Genomic DNA, 23,699 nt, shown 5'->3' with positions numbered 1-23,699 from the left:
AAAATAGAGGGCTGCCACCATTCTTGCCATCATTCCACGCAGGCACGATTTGTACAGTTACTATTTTTAATTTTTATTTGTATTTATTGATGGCTTTAATGTAAATAATTATGTATATTGCAAAATGATTTAGTGAGTGATTATGTAAAATGAGACTTAGGCCTCTTTAAGTAATATTTACTTGTACATGATGAGACCTCGCTGTAAAATTATGGAAACTGAATGTCTTAAAAAGAGGTTATAATGTTACAAGAATGGTTAATCGGCATCCTGTAGTGGACAGTATGTGGCAAATTGAATATGATTTTTACATGTAATTTTTTTTATTGTTAAAAAGAGTAACAACTGAGCTTGAAACTTGCCAGTGGTAGTTTTATATTAAAATTAAAATTTTAAAATGACGTTTCAAAAGTGCCCCCCCTAGTACTTGAATAAAGTATATTTTAACTTTATTTTAACTGCCTACCTTATCCTTACCTATCTGGTACCTTACCCGTCTGGTAGGACAGTCAATGTTACCGAGCTCTTTTTTTCAATATAATCGCAGTAGTAGGTTAAGAAAGTTGGTAATGTCTTTGCCTGATTTATCTTCAATCTTGCCGGATTATATGGTACATCCGATTATAAGAGTGCGGGAATAATTTGCGCCTTTGTTTGGGTAAACATTTTTTATTGTAATATATCTGCGCAATTGACTAGTATCTGAGATTAGTCGACTCAGCGGGAATCCGGGCAGGAAGACATTAATCACTGTGTGAGGAACTGTGTGTAAATAACTAGTAACTTTTTTATGTGGTAGGGCAAGGTTTGTAATTAGATCTAGTACAATTTATCTGCTGACCTCTGATAAGGAATGGAGAGAACTACTAATTATCTTACTTCCATACTCCCGATTTATATTAATTTATGCATATAAAGCCAAATGGAAACTGCCTAACTGAACAACACAAAAAATCTCTGTCGAATGTCGAGTTTTTAATTTCTTTTTACAATGATATACTTTAATGCTATGTACTTTTTTTATAAAAACATAGTATCTATATATAAATAATAAATTAATAATCACTAAAACAAAATAATATTGAAAAAGAAACTTTGTAATTAAATAGAGCTTAAGGCAAAGTTTATTACGTTGTATTAGTGATATTAGAAGTAGTTTTACAAAAGCAGTAACTCGTAGTACTACGGGGGGTTAATTGTCCACCAAATTCGGGCCAAACAAAAGTATTTGTATATTTAATGATGCCTTATGCGGAGACCCCTATATTACCAGCATATATTTAAACACTCATATGTACTTTATTTTAAACGATTTAGGGCTCATTAGGGGTGGCGACATTAATAGGTTGAAAAAAACAGAAACAATTTGAAGTATTCGTTACTTTTGAATTGTTCCAAAATATTGTAACGATGTGTATTTTATTGTACTCATTTATGGAAGACAATTTGATAGTTTCGAAATGACTTGATTTATTAAGCAATCTTTTGCGGTACGACTGACTGCTACAATTAAGAATGCAAATTATTTTTCGAATTATTCCCCGCAACGCAATATAAAGGCTAATCTGAGATGCTAAGCGCTCTTTAATATTTTGGTTTAGTCATTTATTTTAAGCCAAAGTATGTAGTAATGTTCCTAATATTATTATTCGATTCCCTCGTTGGTCTAGAGGCTATATATAAGGCCGCAGATCCCGAGGTACTGAGTCTAGAAGTTGAAGGCACCGGAGTGCCTCGGAAAGCACGGTAAAGCCGTTGGTCATGCACCTGAACTCTTTTTGATCGTGTTGGATTACCGTCCCACACTTGTGCACTATAATATTTCCTGCGCAGTTGGCTAATCCATCTTGAGTTTGACCGCCGTGGACAAAATTGGCTAGGAGGACATGGTCGTCATCATCATCATCGTTATTTTTATAATTAGTTATTTATTCATTATGTCTCTAATATAAGATTTAAAGTATTATTTTAATATTCTCCCAACTCGTTAAACTTGGGAGGCCAATGTACTTAGCAATGTTAAACTTTAGTTTAACTTTTAAGTAGGCTATAAAAAAAAACTTGAACTCTAAATTCACACAATTGGGAATTTACTTACAGAGCCGTGCATTTACTTTCTGTAAAATCTTAGATTAAAAAAGCGGAGTTCCGTTTTAAAATGGACTTTGTTTATGCGACCACGCGACTAAAACAATGCTATGAAAAATTCCTGTATGCTTGTACTCGTATGTATAGCGGACGTTTGTTTCCCTGAAATATTTGAATTACGTCACGGTTTACGACAAAGTGAAGCTTAAAATTATTAAAATGTAACCCGTTTTTGGGAAAGTAAATCATATTATTTATTGATATTACAAAAACAAGAGATGCATATTGGTTCAAATATTCCTCCAACATTAAATATCATAATGAATTTTAAGGTTTTTACTTAATTGTTTGTTTGTTTGTACTTAATTGGCACATGACAGATTGACACTTTACAACTAACATGCTGTGTCTACTTTTTTCCAATGTGAAATCAATAATAACAGAAAGAGAGAAATTAGTATATAAACAAATAGCCGCTTAACAACGTTTATAAGTAAATTAGTAAGTATTACGGAATCGTATTGTTTTACAAATAGAATAATATTTGATAATTCAGACTAATATGACTCTGTCTACTTTGAATATTTAATTTCATTTATTTGTAGCTTAACATTCAATTTTATCCTGTGACATCGATTCAAAAGTACTTGTAAGACTATTCAAATAAAGAACAAATTGTTCTTTTTTAATTGTACGAGCGGTCAATATTCATTTAAATGTCAGTCAGACGTTTAACACATCAATTTTTCAATATGAAACGTTGTATAAGAAAGAAGAATTGAAGAAACCAAATAAGCGCGTGAAAGGAATGTATAAATCAAGTGTAAATAATACAAAGACGCGTGGAATAGATCGGAGCGTAGGAACCCATATCATCTCGCGCCACATTTTTCAGCGTTGACAGCTCATTCCAAACGCAGCGTCATAAATACAAAGCAAACCCGGCGCTAGAGTGTCCGCACTGACAGTTTTATGATTTGCTATTAGAAAACACGTTGATAATTTACTAAGAAATGAAAAAATATTTTCGAGGAAATTGTCAAATAGGTTTCCAGCAAGTATAATGTATAAATGAATTGTTTATTGTTTCTTTTGATATTATGTAATGTTGAATCTGTTTATTTTATCAGCATTATTAGGTTTAATAGATTATTTGTATTGATATAAACTGTCATGTTTATTTGTATTGTAATAAGAGTATTTTGTGTAATAAATAAATGCTACTTCAAAAATATTTGTTATAATAAATTGTCGACAGTATGTTGGTCCTTAAACGTTTTGAATCGGTAGTTCAATTCGTTTTTTTTCACAAATATATCACACTTTTAATAAGTAACTGGGAGCTGTAGACTAAATCCAATAAAATAGTACGAATAATTCGTCGAATCTCCAATTTCAATCTTTAAAGCTTTTCATTAGCATCAGCCGGCATCAGGAATGTTCTAGAATCAAGATTCCTTTTCAATCTGTTTTACGTCATGGTCATCCAATCAAATTACGTCCCAATCTCTTCTCAGATTTATTGTTAAAGTCTACGCTGGGTTAATCGTTTTTTCGACGACCCTACAACCTTGAGGACGTCAGTTCCCGCGGTCGCTTTATCACACTCATTCCCTCGTTCGCATCGTCAATCTGTCCAGCGAGCCACAATATCTCTGCTACCATTAAAATACTTATATACAATGACATAGATTTCATTATCCTTCGCATGACCCACATCATGTACCTTGTCTTTATTTATGCCGCGTCGATCTGCAAATACCGTAGCTTCTATTGTAGTTGTAATAAAGACTATTTTATCTTTTGTAGCACAAGGGCTTGTTAAATAGTAGCTAATTAAGGCGACATCCATCAAGTGTCAGTGATGGGCAATTGATTAAGTTGGCACTGTGTCATTTTTTGGGTAGTTTGGGATTGATAACGATAATTAGAAGGCTCCGAATATTTTCGTCTTAATAACGGTAATATTGAATGTAAGTTACAGTTTATAAAAACTTCGCTACGAAATTTATTACACGAATTTGATTGCGATCCATAAATTCTCGAATTAACTAATTATATTTTGCCTCCGGGCGTGCTCAAAACATATGTAATGAATAACAAAACAAAGGTAGGGCAAATAAGCGCGAAGGGAAATTCAAGCAGGACTGAGACAACTGGTCTCGAGGGTGAAACATGGGTACAATTACTATTAGATGTATGGCCTTCGCTGAATTTGTTAATTAATAAGCAGAACCATCTGACACATGTATGTTTGTTTTAAAGGATCTTGGATGACCTTGTTGTCCAAAGGGTTTGAATGTTTGAATTCCAAATAATTTATATATTTTAAGTAGGTTTTGAAAAGTGGTAACGAATGCGTTAAATAATTGTTTTGCAATTGGGTAACCTTTTTAGTAAGTTAAACTAAACTTCGGTGTTTTTATTCTTTCAATTCAGTATACTTCGTTTTTGAAAGTAAATTTTTTGTTTTTATCCTTTATGTTAAAGTTTTTATTGCTTAAGAAGACTTTTGCTAAGAAATAACGATTGCATCTCCAAAGTTATTGTTACCTCTAATTACAGTATATTGGTGCAAGTTCTTAAATCTCGCCACCTTTTTTTCTTTAGATTTATTTATTTTTGACCCCGTAGTCGAGATAGTATGAAACACTTCAATCTTAATCGAAGATCACGGGGTAAAGTCCAAGCAATCGCCACATCCATTTGCTTCATTTGTTTTTATAATTCTCTTGCGGTGAAGGTAAACATTGTGTTGAAAACTGCGAAATTTTATTGGATGATATTCTGTAAACAGTGTCATCAACACGCACTTGAACAGCGTGGTGAGATAAACTCTAAAACTTTCCCATTAACATTAGAGGAGTCCACTAGTCCAGTCGATTAGTAAAACATTTACAGGCCAGTTAAAGTCCAGTCGATTAGTAAAATGTTAAAGTTTTCGTAGCTTAATTATTAATTAGAAAAATATCTCTAACCTAATGCCATTAAAATTAGTTTAATCTGTCCTAAAACTTAGTAACATGTAAAACCACACCCACTCGTGTGAGTGTTAATGGCGTCCACATAATGGTCACTCAACACAGCAATTATGCGCGTGAAGTGATTCAGGCACCTGCGTTTAGTCCTTGGTCATTTCATAGCTAATTCCATTAGACCACGAAGTTTAGTATTTGGGCCATTTGCGTAATTGTATGTGACAATAATCTTGTTAAGTATATTATTGAAAATACTTCGCCTTGAAAGGGCTCTTTTATATACTTTATTTTTATTATTTTTACGTTTGTATAATATAAATATTTATATTATTTTGTTAATTATTGTATCTCCACAGATGTTTTGTTACTTTATTGTACCTTGTCTATAATTTGGTTTACGTATTTTAATGTGCACGCATGTTTTTATGTGAGGTAGCATCACAATCGAAATCATAGTCACGTATTTATTAATATGTCAATAATACTAAGTTTACATTGAAACTCACGTCAGTCGTAGTAATAATTAATATTTATTTTTTATTGTATTATATTTCTATATAACATCTATGTTCCCAAAGTTGGTGGCGCATTGGCAATGAAAGGAGTGATTAATATTTCTTACTGTGCCAATGCTTATGACTGATGGAGATCACATACCAGGTGGCTCGTATATATATATATATATATATATATATAGTAGTAACTAGATCAGCTAGATCAGAACAAATATGGACAGCGTACTAGTTCTTACATAATCCCTCGCTTAATAAACAGCTTAGATAACAGAACAAGGCGAGAAATAACTATTAAGAGACCTAACATACAGACATTTTTTGGTCGAGCCGTTTGGCGTGGTTGGTCGATACCTGCCTTTCACGCCGAAGGTTGTGGGTTCGATTCCCACCCAGGACAGACATTTGTGTGCATGAACATGTCTGTTTGTCCTGAGTCTGGGTGTAATTATCTATATAAGTATGTATTTACAAAAGAAAAGTAGTATATGTAATTATCAGTTGTCTGGTTTCCATGGCACAAGCTCTGCTTAATTTGGGATCAGATGGCCGTGTGTGAATTATGTCCCAGGATATTATTATTATTAATATTGTTATTATTATTTTTATAAAATACAAAATTAAAATAAAAAGAACAAAATACACATTATAAATTTAAAGCAGAAACACGCCGTCTAAAAGATTGTCCTGTGGCATTGTACCCAAGACGCTGGCACTGTTGCCTCTGAATATAAATAATTACTATTAAGAATATTAAATTTAAGTTGAAGATGTATTATTTAAAACAATTATAGCGTATATTGTATGTAAATCCATAGACGGAAAGGCACTCAAGATAAACTTTCGTGGCTTTTGTAGTGCCATAATTTAATTATAATTTGGTTTATATTGTTAAATAAATAAATAAAATAAATAGTGTTTATTTTGATGATGACATAAATATATATTGTCAATTAATATATGTAATATCCGAATATTAATTTTAACCTGTTACAAATCGATTTCGGAACGTACAAGACGTACAAAATGATTTCGGAAATCGTAAAGTCATCTCGTATATGATACGATGTTAGTCCGATCGAGTGATTTTCTATCAAATTCGTTTTCATAAAGTGCTTATATGGGAAGTTTTGGCAATAAACCGCCCCGGCGCGATCCAATAGCGCATAAAGTTGCCAATCAGTTAGATCAATCGGATTCACATAAACTAGGACGTTGGCGGCCGTAAATCTTAAATTTATAGAATATAAAGTTAATTCAATGAAACTTAATTTAAATTAATAAACATATTGCCTTTGATTTTTACACGTAATAACGCAAAATAAGAATTATTTTATTCAAGTAATCTCTCGTGAGTTCTTTAGCAGTTTTACTGTATCAAATTAAATTTAAAATAAATCTCCTGTGCTTTGTATATTTTACTGGAAAGAAACGGCAATAAATTGCAGTTTTATATAAATTAAGTATAAAGAATGTTAATAACAGGCTTGTTGGACTTATGGTGGTCACTTATTGTTCCCATTGATGTTCCCAATGACAATGTAGGTGACACAACTACGTCTCAATAGAATTTGTGAGTTTTTCACAAAAAATCATATTTTTGAAACGAAGTTCTTTTACGCGGCTTACATAACGAAATAGCGCTATGCCTACCTCTAAAATGCTACAAAATGCGCTTTTGGAAGTCTACAGAGGATTTATGCCGAATATTTGAGCGACAAACCGCGCCAAACCATAGTGCGCCTACCTATTGAAGATCTTTTTTTTTTAATTAAGTCAAATAATTTAATACAAGAAACTCAAAATAAATAATTTTATTTAAAATACTTACCTAACGTTCTTAAAAATACAAAATATAAAGGTAAAGACATAACCATATAAATACCAATAGCGCTACCGGCTTACGAGCCGCACGCAAGTCCCAGTTCGAACCTTGGGCTATTGTCACAATTCCCATCATAAACTTAGTTTAATTGAAGGGTAAATTGATTGCTATCGTTATAAAAAAAATTAATTGAAGTTAAAAAAAATAATCTTTTTTAAATCTTTTATTAGAGATAGAGATAGCATAGAAGAGGTTAAGGCGCTTTTTGGTGCGACAAACATACAGTTATATAATCAATTAAAATCTACATTTTAAAACACATTTTTAGTCAAATAAATATTGCAAAGAACTACGTTCCTTACAGGGGTTCCCTGACCGCACATTTTTTTTATATAACTTTACTTAACAATATCTCAATAGCTCAATGGTATACTCTTCGCCCAGACACGTTAAAGTCGCAATTCTATCTTGAACACTTGGTCTATTGTTGTCCCCACTAGCAACACCCGGTTAATGCTTTATTGGAATAATAGAGACATTAGTAATTCTTTGTAGAAAGAGATTGCTTGTATATTTAAAAAAATAATATTAACTTAAAGTTTGAAATGTATTTATCATCTCAACCGAGCGTTTTTACAGCAAACTCTGGCTAACGATAATTTTAACATATATTTTTAGCAACGAAACGTAAAAATATACCGAAAATTTTGTACGCGGGATTTTTAAATGTAAAAAATATTGCTATGCGAATATCACAGAAAGTAATTATTAATTAAAATGGAAAAATAGCGAAGTATGGTAGTAATACTAAGTTTAGTTTCATTTAAAAGTTACGAAATAACAGACTTATTTATTTTACTTCGTCACTTACAGCTTTTCCATAATTGATAACAATAATATATACAGACAGATACATTGAAAATATAAACACACTAAATATTATACTATCGTCGGCTTCATATGTTCAAATTTGCTCAGTCCGGCAAGTGCTTCCATCTCGGTCTCTGGCAAGTCCTCTTGAGAGCTTGGAGAAGGTTTGAAGCTCCAGAGCGGATTCCTGCATACAAATTCAACAATTTCAACCGACACATGAAGGTTCTTCTTGTGGTTTCCCTTTACCGCTGAGCATGAAATGAATCTTCAAATCAACCTTCTCCGGACAACCGTCATCAGGCATTCAGAGACCCATTGTTATGGGCTTTAGTTTGCCAATATATTAAGCCTTATGGCCTCTTATTTGTGACGTCACGCTGCTGTACATTTAGTAAATTGATATCTTAATTATAAAAACTATTTATTGTTTTGTTTAAATTCTATCTAATGAAGACTTCTTCACTCAGTCATTCATTATTGCTTTCGGCGGTTTGCTTGCGTTGTGTTCTGATGAAATTGATGATCACCTTTAAACTGTTCGTACATAGTTCGAGTTCCACAAATGAACAATATCCGCGTGTAAACCACAAACTAATCGATTTGTAATTAGCTTACTAGCTCGTCTGTGGAAATATGACATATGGCAACGGTGGCTACATTTCCTTCGTTTAATTAATATATTATACATATGTGTATCGCATATTTATTTACTAACCAATGCCAATAAATTATTGGCTTGGGTCATAGTTTAATACTGTACATTTGGCTTTTATATACAAATATGAAAATGAACATTGGTGTAAACATAAATTAAAATTTTAAAGCGGTAAATATTAAATAAATCGAGTTTACTAGTTGCTATTGAAACAAATTTAAGAGTTAACAATTTAGTGACACTTGACAGAAGTCAAACTTATCTCCGTTAGAAACGTATTGTTGATTGAAACGTACGTCGTGCTGATGTTTGACCTCGAAATGTTATACTCGTCGAGCTCAAAGAAATGTAACTTTAAAAAACACTCATAGGGCACATAGAATTGTGTGCTTTCTTTATGACAGACTTTTTTTTATGAATGAATCATAAATTATTTTACCTAATTTGCTTAGGATACATTAAACAACCAATTATGTTTATTTCGGTTAGGTTTTTTAACGAAGTAGTAAACTTAGTATCACTTTTTATTTAGATAAGTAAGAATTATGAACAAACGCATTTTTGTTTATCGTGTATTTTTCAAAGTAATTTATTATCTCGTGTGTAAGATTGGTCAGATTTCTTGACAGCGTATTCTATTCTTCACTTTTAATTAAACAATTTAAACACGAGTGGATCAGGTCTTGGAGCGACGGTGACGCTTAATTCACATCTTTGTCCCCTGACACGGCCCCACTGATGAAAATCCTCTTATTTAGTTTGTCTCTTTGAATAGGGAGCATTAACGTTATGTATTGTCTTCCTAAATCATTTAAATATTTTATACAATTTTATATTTGGTATTTATTTTTGTGTTTTGATTTCCTTATTTTATTTTTATATCTGTGACTGACTTGACTGACTCGTTGTTTAGTGGCTTGATGTAAGGCTGCAGACTCGGTCCTGGGTTCAATTCCCAGGTCGGGCCAATAAAAAGCTATTGGGTTTTTCTGTCAGAAAATTCACAGTAGCAGCCCGTAGTCTGGAAGTTGGAAGTGTATACACTCCCGTGCCTCGGAAAGCCGTTGGTCCTGCGCCTGAACTGTTTCAGGTCGTGTCGGATTGCCGCCCCATCGGATTATGACAGTTAGAGAATAGAGAGTGCACCTGTGTTTGCGCATACACTTGTGCACTGTAATTTTTTTTTTATAGAATAGGAAGGCGGAATATCTCCTCCGTAGTTGGCTAATCTCTCTTGAGAATAGCCGCCGTGGCCGAAATCGGTCTGGAGGACATTATTATTATTATCTGTGACCTAATATACCGTAGATAGATAGTGATTTATGTTTATGTCAATATTTTTTTTTTATTAAAGTATATTTTTTTAGGTTTCTGCGACGTAGCTGGCGGTGCGGGTTCAGTAAACGCGTTGCCGGCTGGCGGCGGAACACGGCTTGCTCCGTCCTTCGACGCGGCTACTCCACGGAACGTCACGGCTCTTGTTGGCAAGTCCGCGTACCTGAGCTGCCGAGTCAGAAACCTTGGCAACAGAACGGTAAGCGATAGAAATTAATCCAGCCCATTCTTACAGTTTCCGAGACTTTGTATGCTATCTTCATAACTTAAGTTAACATTACACGAAATTATTTGCTTTAATTTTTATTGGATTTATACAAAACTTCATTTTATATAAATATAGTTAACATAGGGAAGCATTGATGCAGTGATTGTAAATATATGTTTTTTACTATTTTACAATTCGTTTTGAAATCTGCAATAAAACGTGACACTGTTAAAACTTTATTTAAAAGCTTATAGCTTGGATATAGAGAGGTTCAGAGTTGGGGCTTTCGAACGAATTACCGAAGTTCATTGTGGATACAAAATAAATTGAAGTTTTCAAACATTGTACAACACATGCATTGGGAACGGTATCATAAAATGTCGACATTACTATATTCAGAAATAGGTGACCCATTTACCAGTGGAAAAATTGGCAGAGTCCTGTTACATTTGGCCAAAAGTTTGGCAAATGCGACGTAGGGGTGAAATAATAGCCACTTGGATATTGAGAGCCCATTACTCTATTAGTGGAAATATTGAAATGTATATGTCCAGGGGACGAAAAAATAAAGGTTTATAGGCTGTTATGTAATTATAAAAGATTTGAAAAATGATTTTTGAATAAACAGAAGCTGTAAGCATATTATGATATTAATGTCACTAGCGACAACCTTTTTTCAAAATTAGTAGCTGATTTTGAAAAGTTACACCTGACTCTCCTTAGTTTATTTAAAAATTAAGGTACTTATTCTTTTTAATAAATATTATTTTATTAACTAGTTCCTAATATAATAATAACTATAAAACTTGTGTTCAGTTCTTTCTCCTCTACCTTTTGTACATATTTCAACGTAAAGCCGATCATTGTAAGAATGGCGCACGGATAGCTTAGACACGAAAACGGACATAAGTTGCTTTTTACTATCGATCGAATTGAAATTTGTGAAAATTAATAAAAATGCTTAAAAACTAACTTTTAAATTAAAAAAATGCTAATAAAACGTTACAATTATCGATGTCACGACTTACGATTGAAATATCAAATAAATATTTTTTTGACACTTAATATTTAATGAAATATCAAAAAAGAGTCCGGGTTATTTAAAATCTTGTAGCTCGAATATTTACAATTGCTTCTTAGTATACCTTATATTTAGCATCAACGACACCTCGAAGGCCCACTACAATGTTGTTATGGGAGACTTTAATGCTAAAGTGGGAGTACAAGATAGCGGTGAATCCAAAGTCGGACCTTACGGCTTGGGCTGCAGAAATCACAGGGGGCAAATGCTGGTAAACTTTCTCGAAGCGCAGGGGCTTTTTTTGATGAATTCTTTCTTTCAAAAGAAGCCTCAGAGGAGGTGGACCTGGCGAAGCCCCGATAACGTGACAAGGAACGAGATAGACTTTATCATTTCGAATAAAAGGCACATATTTAGAGATGTTTCAGTGATCAACAGGTTTAATACCGGAAGTGATCACCGCTTGGTTCGAGGCACTCTAAATATCAACTTAAAAGCCGAAAGATCGAGAATGATGAGGTCTACTCTCCGACCTACCATGCTCCAAGCTGCTTAAGGCTCCGAAAAGTTCCAATTGGAACTTCAAAATCAATTCACCGCCTTGGAAACCATAAGCAGCATTGATGAGAGAACCGACACGCTGGTCAAAATACTGCAAAACACATCCCGCAAGTGTTTTCCGCCACAGAGAAGAGACAACGCACCAAAACTCTCTGCTGAGACACTCGAGCTCATGAGAAAACGACGACAACTACCATCGTTTTTGTCAGATAAGGCCTTAAATCGAATAATAAAAACGCTGACGCGACGCGATCTCCGACGCTCCAATACCCGTGCCATCAAGGCTGCGATTGAGCAAAATCGGGGATCGAAAGTGTTCGCTCGCAAGTTTGGGAGGCCGCGTCTGACAAAACTTAAAACTGAAAATGGCGGGGTCGTTACCTCTAGGCCTGAGATTGTCGGAGAAGTAGAGAGGTTTTATGGGCAGTTGTTCTCTTCAAGATCGGATAAACCCGTGGGAATCAGTATTGATGACCAGCGCGCCCCTCTTATGTGCCATTACTCCGAGCAGCTCCCGGTCGTTGACCAAGGCGAGATTAGGGCGGCTCTAGAACAGCTTAAAAACAACAAAGCTCCGGGAGATGACGGAATCACAACAGAGTTGCTTAAGGCAGGCGGGACTCCGGTCCTGAAAGAGCTAGTAAGCCTCTTTAATTCCGTCATCCAACATGGCAAGACCCCGGAAACGTGGAGCGGGAGTGAGATGGTACTGTTTTTCAAGAAAGGTGATAAAACCCTCTTGAAAAACTACAGACCAATCTCCCTCCTGAGTCACGTGTATAAGCTGTTCTCAAGAGTCGTCACGAACCGTCTCGCCAGACGACTTGACGAGTTCCAGCCCCCAGAGCAAGCCAGCTTTCGATCAGGCTACAGCACCGTGGACCACATCCATACTGTTCGGCAGATTGTGCAGAAGACCGAAGAGTACAATCAGCCGCTGTGTATGGCATTTGTGGACTACGAGAAAGCCTTCGACTCCATCGAAACCTGGGCAGTGCTCGACTCATTGCAGAGATGTCATATCGATTGGAGATATATCGAGGTACTGAGATGTCTGTACAACGCCGCTACAATGACTGTCCACATCCAGGACTGTAAGACGAAGGCGATCCAACTGCGCAGAGGGGTGAGACAGGGGGATGTAATATCCCCGAAACTGTTCACCAACGCGTTGGAAGACGTTTTCAAAACGCTGGATTGGACTAGGTATGGAGTCAATGTAAACGGCGAGTACATCTCACACCTTCGATTTGCCGACGATATCGTCATCATAGCAGAGTCGCTGGAACAACTCACCGAAATGCTGCGTAGCCTAGGCGAGTCTTCCCGGCGTGTCGGTCTCGGTATGAACTTGGACAAGACCAAGGTCATGTTCAATAGGCATGTCGTGCCGGGACCGATATACGTCGAAGGGAAACCTCTCGAAGTTGTTAGTGAATATACCTACCTAGGACAGATAATACAAGTCGGTAGGAACAACTTCGAGAAGGAAGCCGATCGAAGAATTCGCTTGGGATGGGCAGCATTTGGCAACCTTCGTCAAGTCGTCTATACCGCAATGTTTGAAGACGAAAGTCTTCAACCAATGCGTCTTGCCTGCCATGACATACGGTGCCGAAACGTGGACACTAACTGCGGGACTAGTCCACAAATTCAAAGTCGCTCAGCGTGCTATGGAGCGAGCTATGCTCGGAGTATCTTTGAAGGATAAGATCAGAAATGAGATTATCCGGAAAAGAACCGGAGTCACCGACATAGCTTGCAAAATTAGCAGGCTGAAGTGGCAGTGGGCTGGTCACGTATGTCGTAGGACCGATGGCCGTTGGAGCAGACGAGTCCTAGAGTGGAGACCGCGAATCGGCAAGCGCAGCGTGGGGCGCCCTCCAGCCAGGTGGACCGACGACCTTAAGAAGGTGGCGGGCACCAACTGGATGCGGAAGGCGGAGGACAGGGAGCTTTGGCGCACCTTGGGAGAGGCCTATGTTCAGCAGTGGACAACGATTGCCTGTTGATTGATTGATTGATACCTTATATATATATATATATCAAAATATATTATATATATATAATATATTTTGATAAAACCTGTGACAATCAATTCTGTAAACACGCTTAGTAAATATAAACTTATAATACCAAGTTTCTGACTCCGCAAAGTTAATAAATCCTTTCTGGAGTAAGGTATTAATTCTTTAATAAAATTCCGCAAATATTTTCAACTTTGCCAATTAATAAATTTAAATTTGATGCTAAAAATAATTAATAAATAAGGCATCTTATCTGTACTTTTCGGGAGATCTACATTATGGCTGATTGTAGATTAGATTTGACATACGATTGTAAAATGACGATTCAAAAGTAAGCGACCGATATATCATTTTATTCTAATATATTTTATTTAACTTCACTTGTTGCTTGTGTGCCTATGTATATATGTATGAATATTTGCGTCAAATCTTGTGACTGAATTTTAAAAAGGATTCACATATCGATCTTATATTTTGGACACACGTTGTGCTTTTGGTGGTAATACAAATTAGAATACTAAATATTTTTTGTCCAATTTTCAACTTACAAAGTTTTACATCTATTGGCGTGCCTTGGCGGTAAAACCGACACGTATGCCGTGACGGCAAACGGCGCGACGTTTTCTTATGACGTCAGGCCCTCCTCCCGCATCTTTCCACTCCCTTTTTATATACAAAGCGTGACGCGTACTTCACTATCATATATACATATATATTACTATACTATATAATATGTACTATAATATATTTCTTTGCTATGTTTTAATAGGTATATTTTACTAATGAAACTATTATTTATTTATTATATATTTGTTTGTCACAATATCAAAGAAATATTAAAAATATAATATTTTAAAAGAGTGACAAATAACTATCTCCATGTGGACGGAAGTAACCAAAGCGATAATTGTTCATAAATGTGATCTATATATCAATTATATGTATCAGTCTTATATAAATGTTATATACCTACTCATTATTAATGTAAGATGTCTCTCTTTACCAGTATGTACACCGAGGTATCATTATCTCGTAAAAGTAACCAAGTGGGTGATTAAAAAGTAGACACAATAGACAGAGATGTTGGTCTGGATTTCCGCCGTGAGTATAATTGCTCAGTAGTTGTGGAGGCTGCCTCCATGTACAGGCGGTTCTCAATTGACATATTTTGGATTTCTTTACTTCAATATAATTTTGACATTTTTACTAAAATAACTCAAATGAGATATTCGACGAGTTATTATTACTGATAGTTACTGTATCTGAAACAATTCGCAATAAAATATATTAATAATATAAGATTTTTAACATAAGAAGTTGTTATATGATAATACAAAAATATCCTAATCGCATGAAGTATAAAGAGAATAAAAATATATATTCAACGTCTAATAATAAATTGATTCGGTGTTGTATGTACTGTTTATTTGATAATTTTATTTGCTGTTCTTTGATAAAAAGATTTGTATAACTATTAGCCCGAGATGGCCTAGTGGTTAGAACGCGTGTATCTTAACCGATGATCGTGGGTTCAAGCCCGGGCAAGCACCCACTGAATTTTCATGTGCTTAATTTGTGTTTATTATTCATCTTGTGTCATCATCGTGCTTGACGGTAAAGGAAAACATCGTGAGGAAACCTGCATGTATTTAATTTCATTGAAGTTCTGCCACATGTGAATTATACCAACCGTCACCGGGGAGCGTGATGGAATAAGATCCAAACCTTCTCTTCAAAAGGGAGAGGAGGCCTTAGTCCAGCAGTCGGACATTAACGGGCTTACTGTATAACTATTCAAAACGAGAAAGAGAAAGAAAATAACACATTAATGTTTTAAGTTTGATATACAATTTATTCATATGTTACTCAATATGATCCTATTGCAGTCACTCTGTATTTAAAACAGTATTTTCACACAAAATCCGACTATATTCCATTCATTTAAAGTTGGGAATTCGTTGTATAGAATCTCCCTTTCATGAAGTAGTTTTGCGAAATGCGTTTAAAAGCCACATGTTCTTGTGCGTGTTTTAATGAATGTGTTGCAGAAGTGCGGGTGATTTTGACGCTCGCGATTATGAAAGTTCTCCTTAATAGCACCTTTTGTGAGAAAACAATTAAAATCGTTCCATAAATATGGTTTTTGCTGCTCTAAAAATAAAGTTTATTTTCAATAGCATCATCCTAAGATCACTTGTTAGTAGACATTTTAGTTTATAGTTTGAAGATTGAAGGCTCTTGTCTACTCATATTATGAGTTGTGGGTGGAGGGCTCTCTGATATAAATGACGAAACTACTTACATTTACACTTTGAGTTTTGTCTGTAAGTCAGAGCTATATAGAGTTTTCATTTTTATAATAAGTACATATATAATATATCTATTTACAAAATGTGATTATGCTTATTAATACTTTAACTATTGACTTTGACTTTGGTGCTCGTATTTAGTTTTTCTAATGTTTAACTGGTCTCTTCAAACTGCTTTATCCATTTTCGAATGAGAGGTAAGCGTGGGGCATCATATAAGTGGTGAAAGCTGCAGTAACCGTTTTTTTTAAACTTACCGTTTTTGTAAAACTTTTGCACACAACCATCACTAACCACTGAGAAACGCTTCATACCGACTAAATTCCCACGAGCTTGGATATGGGAGGGTAATGGGCATACAGCCGTTTGATTTTATTGCTTTTTGATTTACATTATAACCAACTACATTTTATAGATGCAAATAATAAAAAACCCATTTTGTTTAGATATAGAATCTAGCAGAAACTATCCACTAAAATAAATATGGAAAGTCCCTAGTGTCATATAAATGACACTAGGGAGTGCTTTTACGAATGCAACAAAACCACACACCTATGTCGAATTTCGCCTAGATGTTAAGTCACTAACACACATACATGTAACGACCATTATTCAAAGGTTAAAACTTTAAAGTTCATCCTATAAGGAAATATAATTGATATACAAAGTGTACTCATTAGTAATTCAACCGCTAAACAGTGAGTGAGGCAGTATAATTATCGGGACCAGGGACCACGCCGTGATTAGCTCATAAAGATTATTTAATATTTCTGTCACACATGTGTTTTTTCTGCTGCAAATATTAAAAAGTGAGCCATCCCTTTTTTTTTTTTTTTCGAGGAGGAAAGGCATTTACGTCTGCCGCCCGGACACGACCGGGACGGGTATGTGGGACTCACGGGGCAGAAGGCCATCGTCCTACCCACTAAAACCTCCTCGTTTCCTTCTCACCGCATGGTGGCGGGGTTACGGGAACGCGTTAGCACACCACCGCGACTCCACCTGCGGCCGTCGCTTTGGATGAGCGACCCACCTGTTGTTTTTTATTGAGGTTTTCTCCTCTCGACCCGGCCGGTGAAGGCAAGGCCCTCGGTCCCACCACAGGCTGGCGCCTGGATGGGGAAACGAGTTTGAGAAGGCGGTGACCGAAGTCTGTCCGCCCAGCATCGACACCGAAACTGGACGAACCCGCCTCTCCCTCCTCCTCTACTCCTCTACTCCTGTCTCCGGCAGCCCGAAAGGACTTCAGAGACCAACTCCTCCTCTCTCCGGCGGCCCAAAAGGACCCCGGAGTCCTCCTATTTGCCACGAAGCCGCTCGCTGGTCCACTCTGCGCAACAGAGAAGTCCCAGTAGCGGCCCGCGACTCTTCCGCCGCGTCAGTCTCAGCCGCGATCGACAAGCATTCCGGAAAAAAAACATCGGATTGCTGGTCGACCCCGTTGCCCAGGGCGCACCACGTGGAGGTGACTGACATACACCCCTAAGTGAGCCATCCCTAGTAAATCAACTAAACTAATATTATTACACAGAAGCCGGAGAGTTTTAACAGCATTTAGATTTATTTTTAGTTATCAGTAATTAAATAGCAGTAAAACGCTAAATCTAGCATATTTGTGAACCGATATATTCTAGTGTGTTTCAATATTAGCAATTATTATAAGCATTTTCTATAAATAATTAAGACTTAAAATTTTGCAATACGCATACGCATACATTGCAAAAAAAACGCGGGACTTGTATTAAGATATTGTACTGTAAAGGCATCTTCTGCTTCTTATATCTTCTTATATCTTCTGCTGACTTCTCACCCGGTGGAATATCAGGTTGTGGTTCAAGCTCCACTTGGTTCTTCGGATCACGGCCTTATATCTACTAAAGTGCCACAGGCCAAGCTACCGCCATCAGCGGTATGCAAACGTCGCGTTTGGCACTATAAGTCGGCAGATTGGGACGGTATGCGCGATTACTATGCGTCAGTCCCTTGGAAGGAACGTTGCTTCAGTGGGAATGACCCGACAGCTGGTGCCGCTGCTGTTGCTGATGCATTAGCGGGGCATCTAACATTGACTGAAAGCAAACTACAATAAAAATTCCAAGTCCTGTAGGAAGGCATACACGAGAGCGGATGCACAGCGCATTGTACAGATTGGTCATGACCTTATTTCGCTTCCTAGGGGCTCCCGTAGCTTCTGGCGTCTGACCAAGTATGTGCAAAACAATTTCTGCAAACCTTCGCTGCCACCGCTCAGAAATCCAGACGGATCGCTAGCTCACAGTCCGCAGGAAAAAGCCGACCTCCTGTCTAAACTCTTTGCCGACAACTCTGTGATCGATGGTTGTAGTGCGCAGCCACCAACAATACCTTCATGTGGCCACACGATGCCTGACATCAAAATCAGGCAACGTGATGTGCGTGCGGAGCTGCAATCACTTGATATACAGAAAGCTAGTGGTCCCGATGGAATACCAGCCATTGTGCTGAAGAAGTGCGCGGCGGAGCTGTCTCCTGTATTATCGCGCCTGTTCCAACTTTCTCTCTCTTCGGGATGTGTGCCGGAGGCTTGGAGAAGAGCTAATGTGCAAGCGGTTCCCAAAAAAGGGGATCGGTCTGACCCGGCAAATTATCGACCAATAGCTAGCACCTCAGTACTTTGTAAGGTGATGGAACGGATTCTAAACAACCAACTGATCCATTACCTAGAAGATCACTGTCTAATTAATGATCGTCAGTACGGGTTTCGACCAAAACGGTCCACAGGTGATCTTCTAGCGTACGTAACACACCTCTGGGGTGAAGCTATCGACAAGCATGGAGAATCGTTGGCTGTCAGCCTCGATATCTCCAAGGCTTTCGACAGGGTCTGGCACAGAAGTCTTCTCTCCAAGCTACCGGCATATGGTCTGCCTGCTCAGCTATGCACCTGGATTGCCAGCTTCCTACACAAGCGTAGCCTTCGTGTTTTAGTAGATGGTTGCGCTTTACAATTCTATGTAGTGAATGCTGGGGTCCCCCAGGGATCTGTGCTATCTCCACACTCTTTCTTTTGCATATCAATGATATGCTCTCTCTTGGGAACATACATTGCTATGCAGATGATAGTACAGTGCATGGTGGATACCACGGACGCGCAGTGGCTGGGCGGGCGTAAACTGAGGAGAGGCGGGAGAATCTTGTCATTGAACTCGATAGGACGTTAGAGCTCATCGCCAAATGGGGTTCTGATAATCTTGTTGAGTTTAATGCCAAGAAAACACAGGCATGCGCACTCACAGCGAAAAAGTCACCATTTTACCCTCATCCCTTCCTCTGTGGCACACCGCTGATGATACAAAGCAAAATCGCCATGCTGGGGATGGACGTTCGCTGCGACCTTAGTCCAAGGGATTACATCGAGGCTATTATAAAAACAGCTTCACGGAAACTCGGAGTTCTGAACAAGGTGTGGCGTTTTTTCACGCCACAACAACTGTGCCTGTTATACAAAACACAGGTACGGTCTTGCGTTGAATATTGCTCGCACCTTTGGGAAGGCTCCGCTAAGTACCTACTGGAGGCCTTGGACCGGTTGCAGCGACGTGCAGTACGCATTATTGGCGACGTAAAGGTCACAAACACCCTTGAACCTTTACAATTGCGTCGCGAGATAGCAGCACTGAGCGCTTTCTATCGACTGTATCACGGCGAGTGCTCTGAGAAATTATTCTCTCTAATTCCTGCTTCCCCCTTCCTTCTTAAGTCCACGCGAGCTGGTCGAGAACCAGCTCGCGTGCACACACCGCCTAACTGTGACATCAATTCCATCGCGCACAAGAAATTTGGCAACTCCTTTCTTTGTCGCACTACCAAAAAATGGAATTCCTTACCAGCTCACGTCTTCCCCTCCTCTTACAACCCGGGTTCCTTCAAACGAGGCGTAAAGGGGCATCTTGCGGGCCGGCAAGGCGGGGACGGCTAGTACAGAACATTCTTCCCGACTGTACTGGCCGTCGTCGCGTTTGGACTCTACTACCACTTACCATCAGGTGGAGTAGTCATTTGCCATCCCGGGGCATATAAAAAAAAAGGCAGATAGATCGCTAAGCTCGATAATCATAATTTTTCAATGACGCAAATAATTGTTGAACCATAATGCAGTCATCACACATTATAATTAACGAGAAAGCAACGCTGAGTTTAAACACAACAGGAAATTTAATATATAAATTATACGAAAGTATTATTAATCCTCTTAATTAGGAATGTTGCCAAAACATGTTTTGACTTATTAATGAAAGCCGAAATCCGATATAACGAGGGAAATTCATACGCATGTAAATTATTTACAAAATTATTATACAGATCAGGAATAAAATAGATTAAAAAAAAATCATGAGAAAAGTACATATATACATATAACAATTATAAGTGTATACAGGCGTGTTTATCTCTTAAATATATTTCTCGCAGTAAATATGGGTCATAGAAATATATTCGATTGTTATTGTTCGCATGTCTTTTCTTATGTTAGACGTAATCGACCTCAGCCTCTCGTTTCCGATTAAAGCTTAATCACTGTTTGGGTCACGTGATCATCTGGTCTTCTCATAACATTTCCTTACTACCGTAAACGTGATCCTGATTCTAGTATATTTTTTCGAACATTGGTCTCGCTCAAATGCCTAATGTTTTTCATTTGGAGTGTTATACTTGCCGAGCCATGACCAATTATAAAAAACCCATACTGCGATACATTTAGAGGTTGTATACAAAAGGAAAGTTTTTATAAAATAAGTTTAATACGAGTTAAAAACTATAAACAAGTAGTTCGCAGTGTTAACGACCTAACAAACTAAATAACGGTTATTTTTTTAAAACGAAAAACTACGTTTGCCAAAAATGTCACGCGAGTGGATAAAATTTTGTTGAAAATCAAAATAATTATTAATTAAATAAATTCGATCCTCAAATCAAATGAACGTGATGAATTGTTACAATCTGTATTTATCGTTAAATCAAAATATGTTTTTTGTTTAAACAAAAACATCATGATAATTTAATCGTATAAAGCTTATTGGATTACTGTTTTTAAATGTTGTTACTATTAAATGAAATGCTCCTGCATGGAACTTTATATTGTTTTTGCTAAATATTTTAACTATAATACAATTATGATTGAAAATATTTTTATCATAAATATGAATCGTTAAGGTCTTTGTAGAGCCGAATTGCCTAGTGGTTAGAAAGCGTGATTTTTAACCGATGATCATGGGCTTAAACCCTGGCAAACCTGCTTAATTTGTATTTATAATTCATCTCGTGCTTGACGGTAAAGGAAAACATCGTGAGGAAACCTTCATGTGTCTAATTTCACTGGAATTCTGCCACATGTGTATTCCACCAACTCGCATTGGAGCAGCGGGATGGAGTAAGCTCAAAACCTTCTCCTCAAAAAAAGGAAAAGCCCAGCAGTGGGACATTCACAGGCTTTTACTGTACTTTAAGGTCTTTATTAACTACAAATTCACGTAATGGTTATATACTTTATAGCGTTTTAATATAGTATATGTTTTGAAATATTGGCCGAAAATATTTAAGATTCAAAAGTGGTGATTAAAAATGTACTAGAGTATATACACAAACTTAATTACCTAAAAAACCCTTATACAAATGTTGTATATTACTCTTAATTAAATTGTATGCACAAAATTTTAGAAAAGACGAAAATTGTACGTTGTATTAGAAATATATCTATACCAGAATACTTACGAAAGATTTCATTATAGGACTCGTATGTACTTACATTCGTCACCAATGAAATCAAGATATTGCATCTTCCGCATCCTCGTCCATCGTAGGAGACATTCGTCTCGTACGGAGCGAAGTTTTGGTTCTATTTCCATAAACAAATTAATCGCAAGCAACTTTTAAAATGCTACATTGCGACTCATCGTACATGGTGCGGACGAACTGACAGTTTTATAATTGCCCACATTATTACTGATACTGACAGTATTACGCATGTTATAATTATGTAAATGGACGAATTAAAACTGCTTGTAAGAGGCTATGTCTAATAGTTTGACCGTGAGTTGATAGTCAGTCAGCCTTTTATATATATTTATAATTTATAAGCTTATAAATAAAAGCTTATCAAAATTCGATGTACCAATGTTCTGTCTTGTTCATATCGGTGTAAGCACATTATGTGAACGTTTTAATCCTAAAAGGGTTTCACTGCGCTCATGTTTATTATTTTTGCTTAAAATTGTGCATGCATATGATCGTGGGGATGTGACCTAATAGCGCATACAAAATCATAACATTTTATTCATATAAACTGTTATAGGAACTTTTGAAACGTCATCGACAACATTTAACTCTATCGTTGCAAATATTGAATTCAACTTCATAGTAGAACTGCAACTTACTAACACTCAGCCACAGATCTTCAATGTCAATGACCCTATAAAGATTATCTATTGTATGCCTTATCTATAAGATACGAGGAGACGCTTCATGGCGAGGGAAGCGACGCTGTCACGAAAACTCGCATAATAATCCGGTTCTTACGCGGTATTTGTTTATGATAATCCGCTATGAATATTCATACATCCTCCCACTGCTACGGCTAATGTACCTAGCGAAATATATACGGTTTATATATTTCCCATAACGAAACATAACAGAGTATAATGATTCGTTTGCTATTGCTATTATAAATTATTCCTCACATATCTGTCTAGAGTTTTGAAACAATCAATCAAAAATAAATCCTTGAGTGTCTAACGTTTTTGAATTTTTGATAGCTCGCTCTTTGTGAAGTGTCTGCAATGCCATGCCACATTTCATTTTTAATAATTGATTTTCATATTGAAGATTATGAACAGCTTGCAATTAATATTAAAGTACTTTATGTCTGTGATTTCGCCGGTCTATATTATTTTATTTTTAAACGATTTGCTATGTTTGTGCAATATTCCATTTTATTTATTTTTGATTTATCCTCTGTATTATGGATATTATTTTCGAATTGATTATTATGTTGATCTTAATTTATCGTCTCTAACAGGAAGTAACTCAGCACCGAAGCATACGCGGGTAGAAGTTAGACAACTTACTAATATTGATATTGCTCGATTATTACATTTTGATAATTTTCATAGTATTATATTTTACGGCATGTTTGGGGTGACGCTACTGATATTGAATCTATTTTCATTTTACAAAATGGACTCTCCGATCTACTCTTGGAGCTAGAAACTCCCGTCGGATTCTTTTTAGCAAGGTAGGTTAGGTTTTTATACTTACAGTTGTGTCAGAATATA

General features: G+C 36.6%; 1 protein-coding gene across 6 annotated transcripts in view; it reads left to right on the top strand.

Moving 5' to 3' along the window:
- The window catches only part of LOC126771384 (zwei Ig domain protein zig-8-like), a 434,006-nt gene that overhangs the window by 109,815 nt on the left and 300,492 nt on the right, over positions 1-23,699 (top strand). For all 6 annotated transcript variants that reach the window (XM_050491254.1, XM_050491282.1, XM_050491275.1 and 3 more), the window contains exon 3: positions 10,299-10,465. In XM_050491254.1, coding sequence (XP_050347211.1) covers positions 10,299-10,465 — 167 coding nt within the window. The remainder of the gene's footprint in view (positions 1-10,298; positions 10,466-23,699) is intronic.

Source organism: Nymphalis io, chromosome 1 (assembly GCF_905147045.1).
Source record: "Nymphalis io chromosome 1, ilAglIoxx1.1, whole genome shotgun sequence".
NCBI classification, from domain to species: domain Eukaryota; kingdom Metazoa; phylum Arthropoda; class Insecta; order Lepidoptera; family Nymphalidae; genus Nymphalis; species Nymphalis io.
Note: the sequence above shows the minus strand (reverse complement) of the source record. Positions and strands in the feature narration are given on the sequence as shown.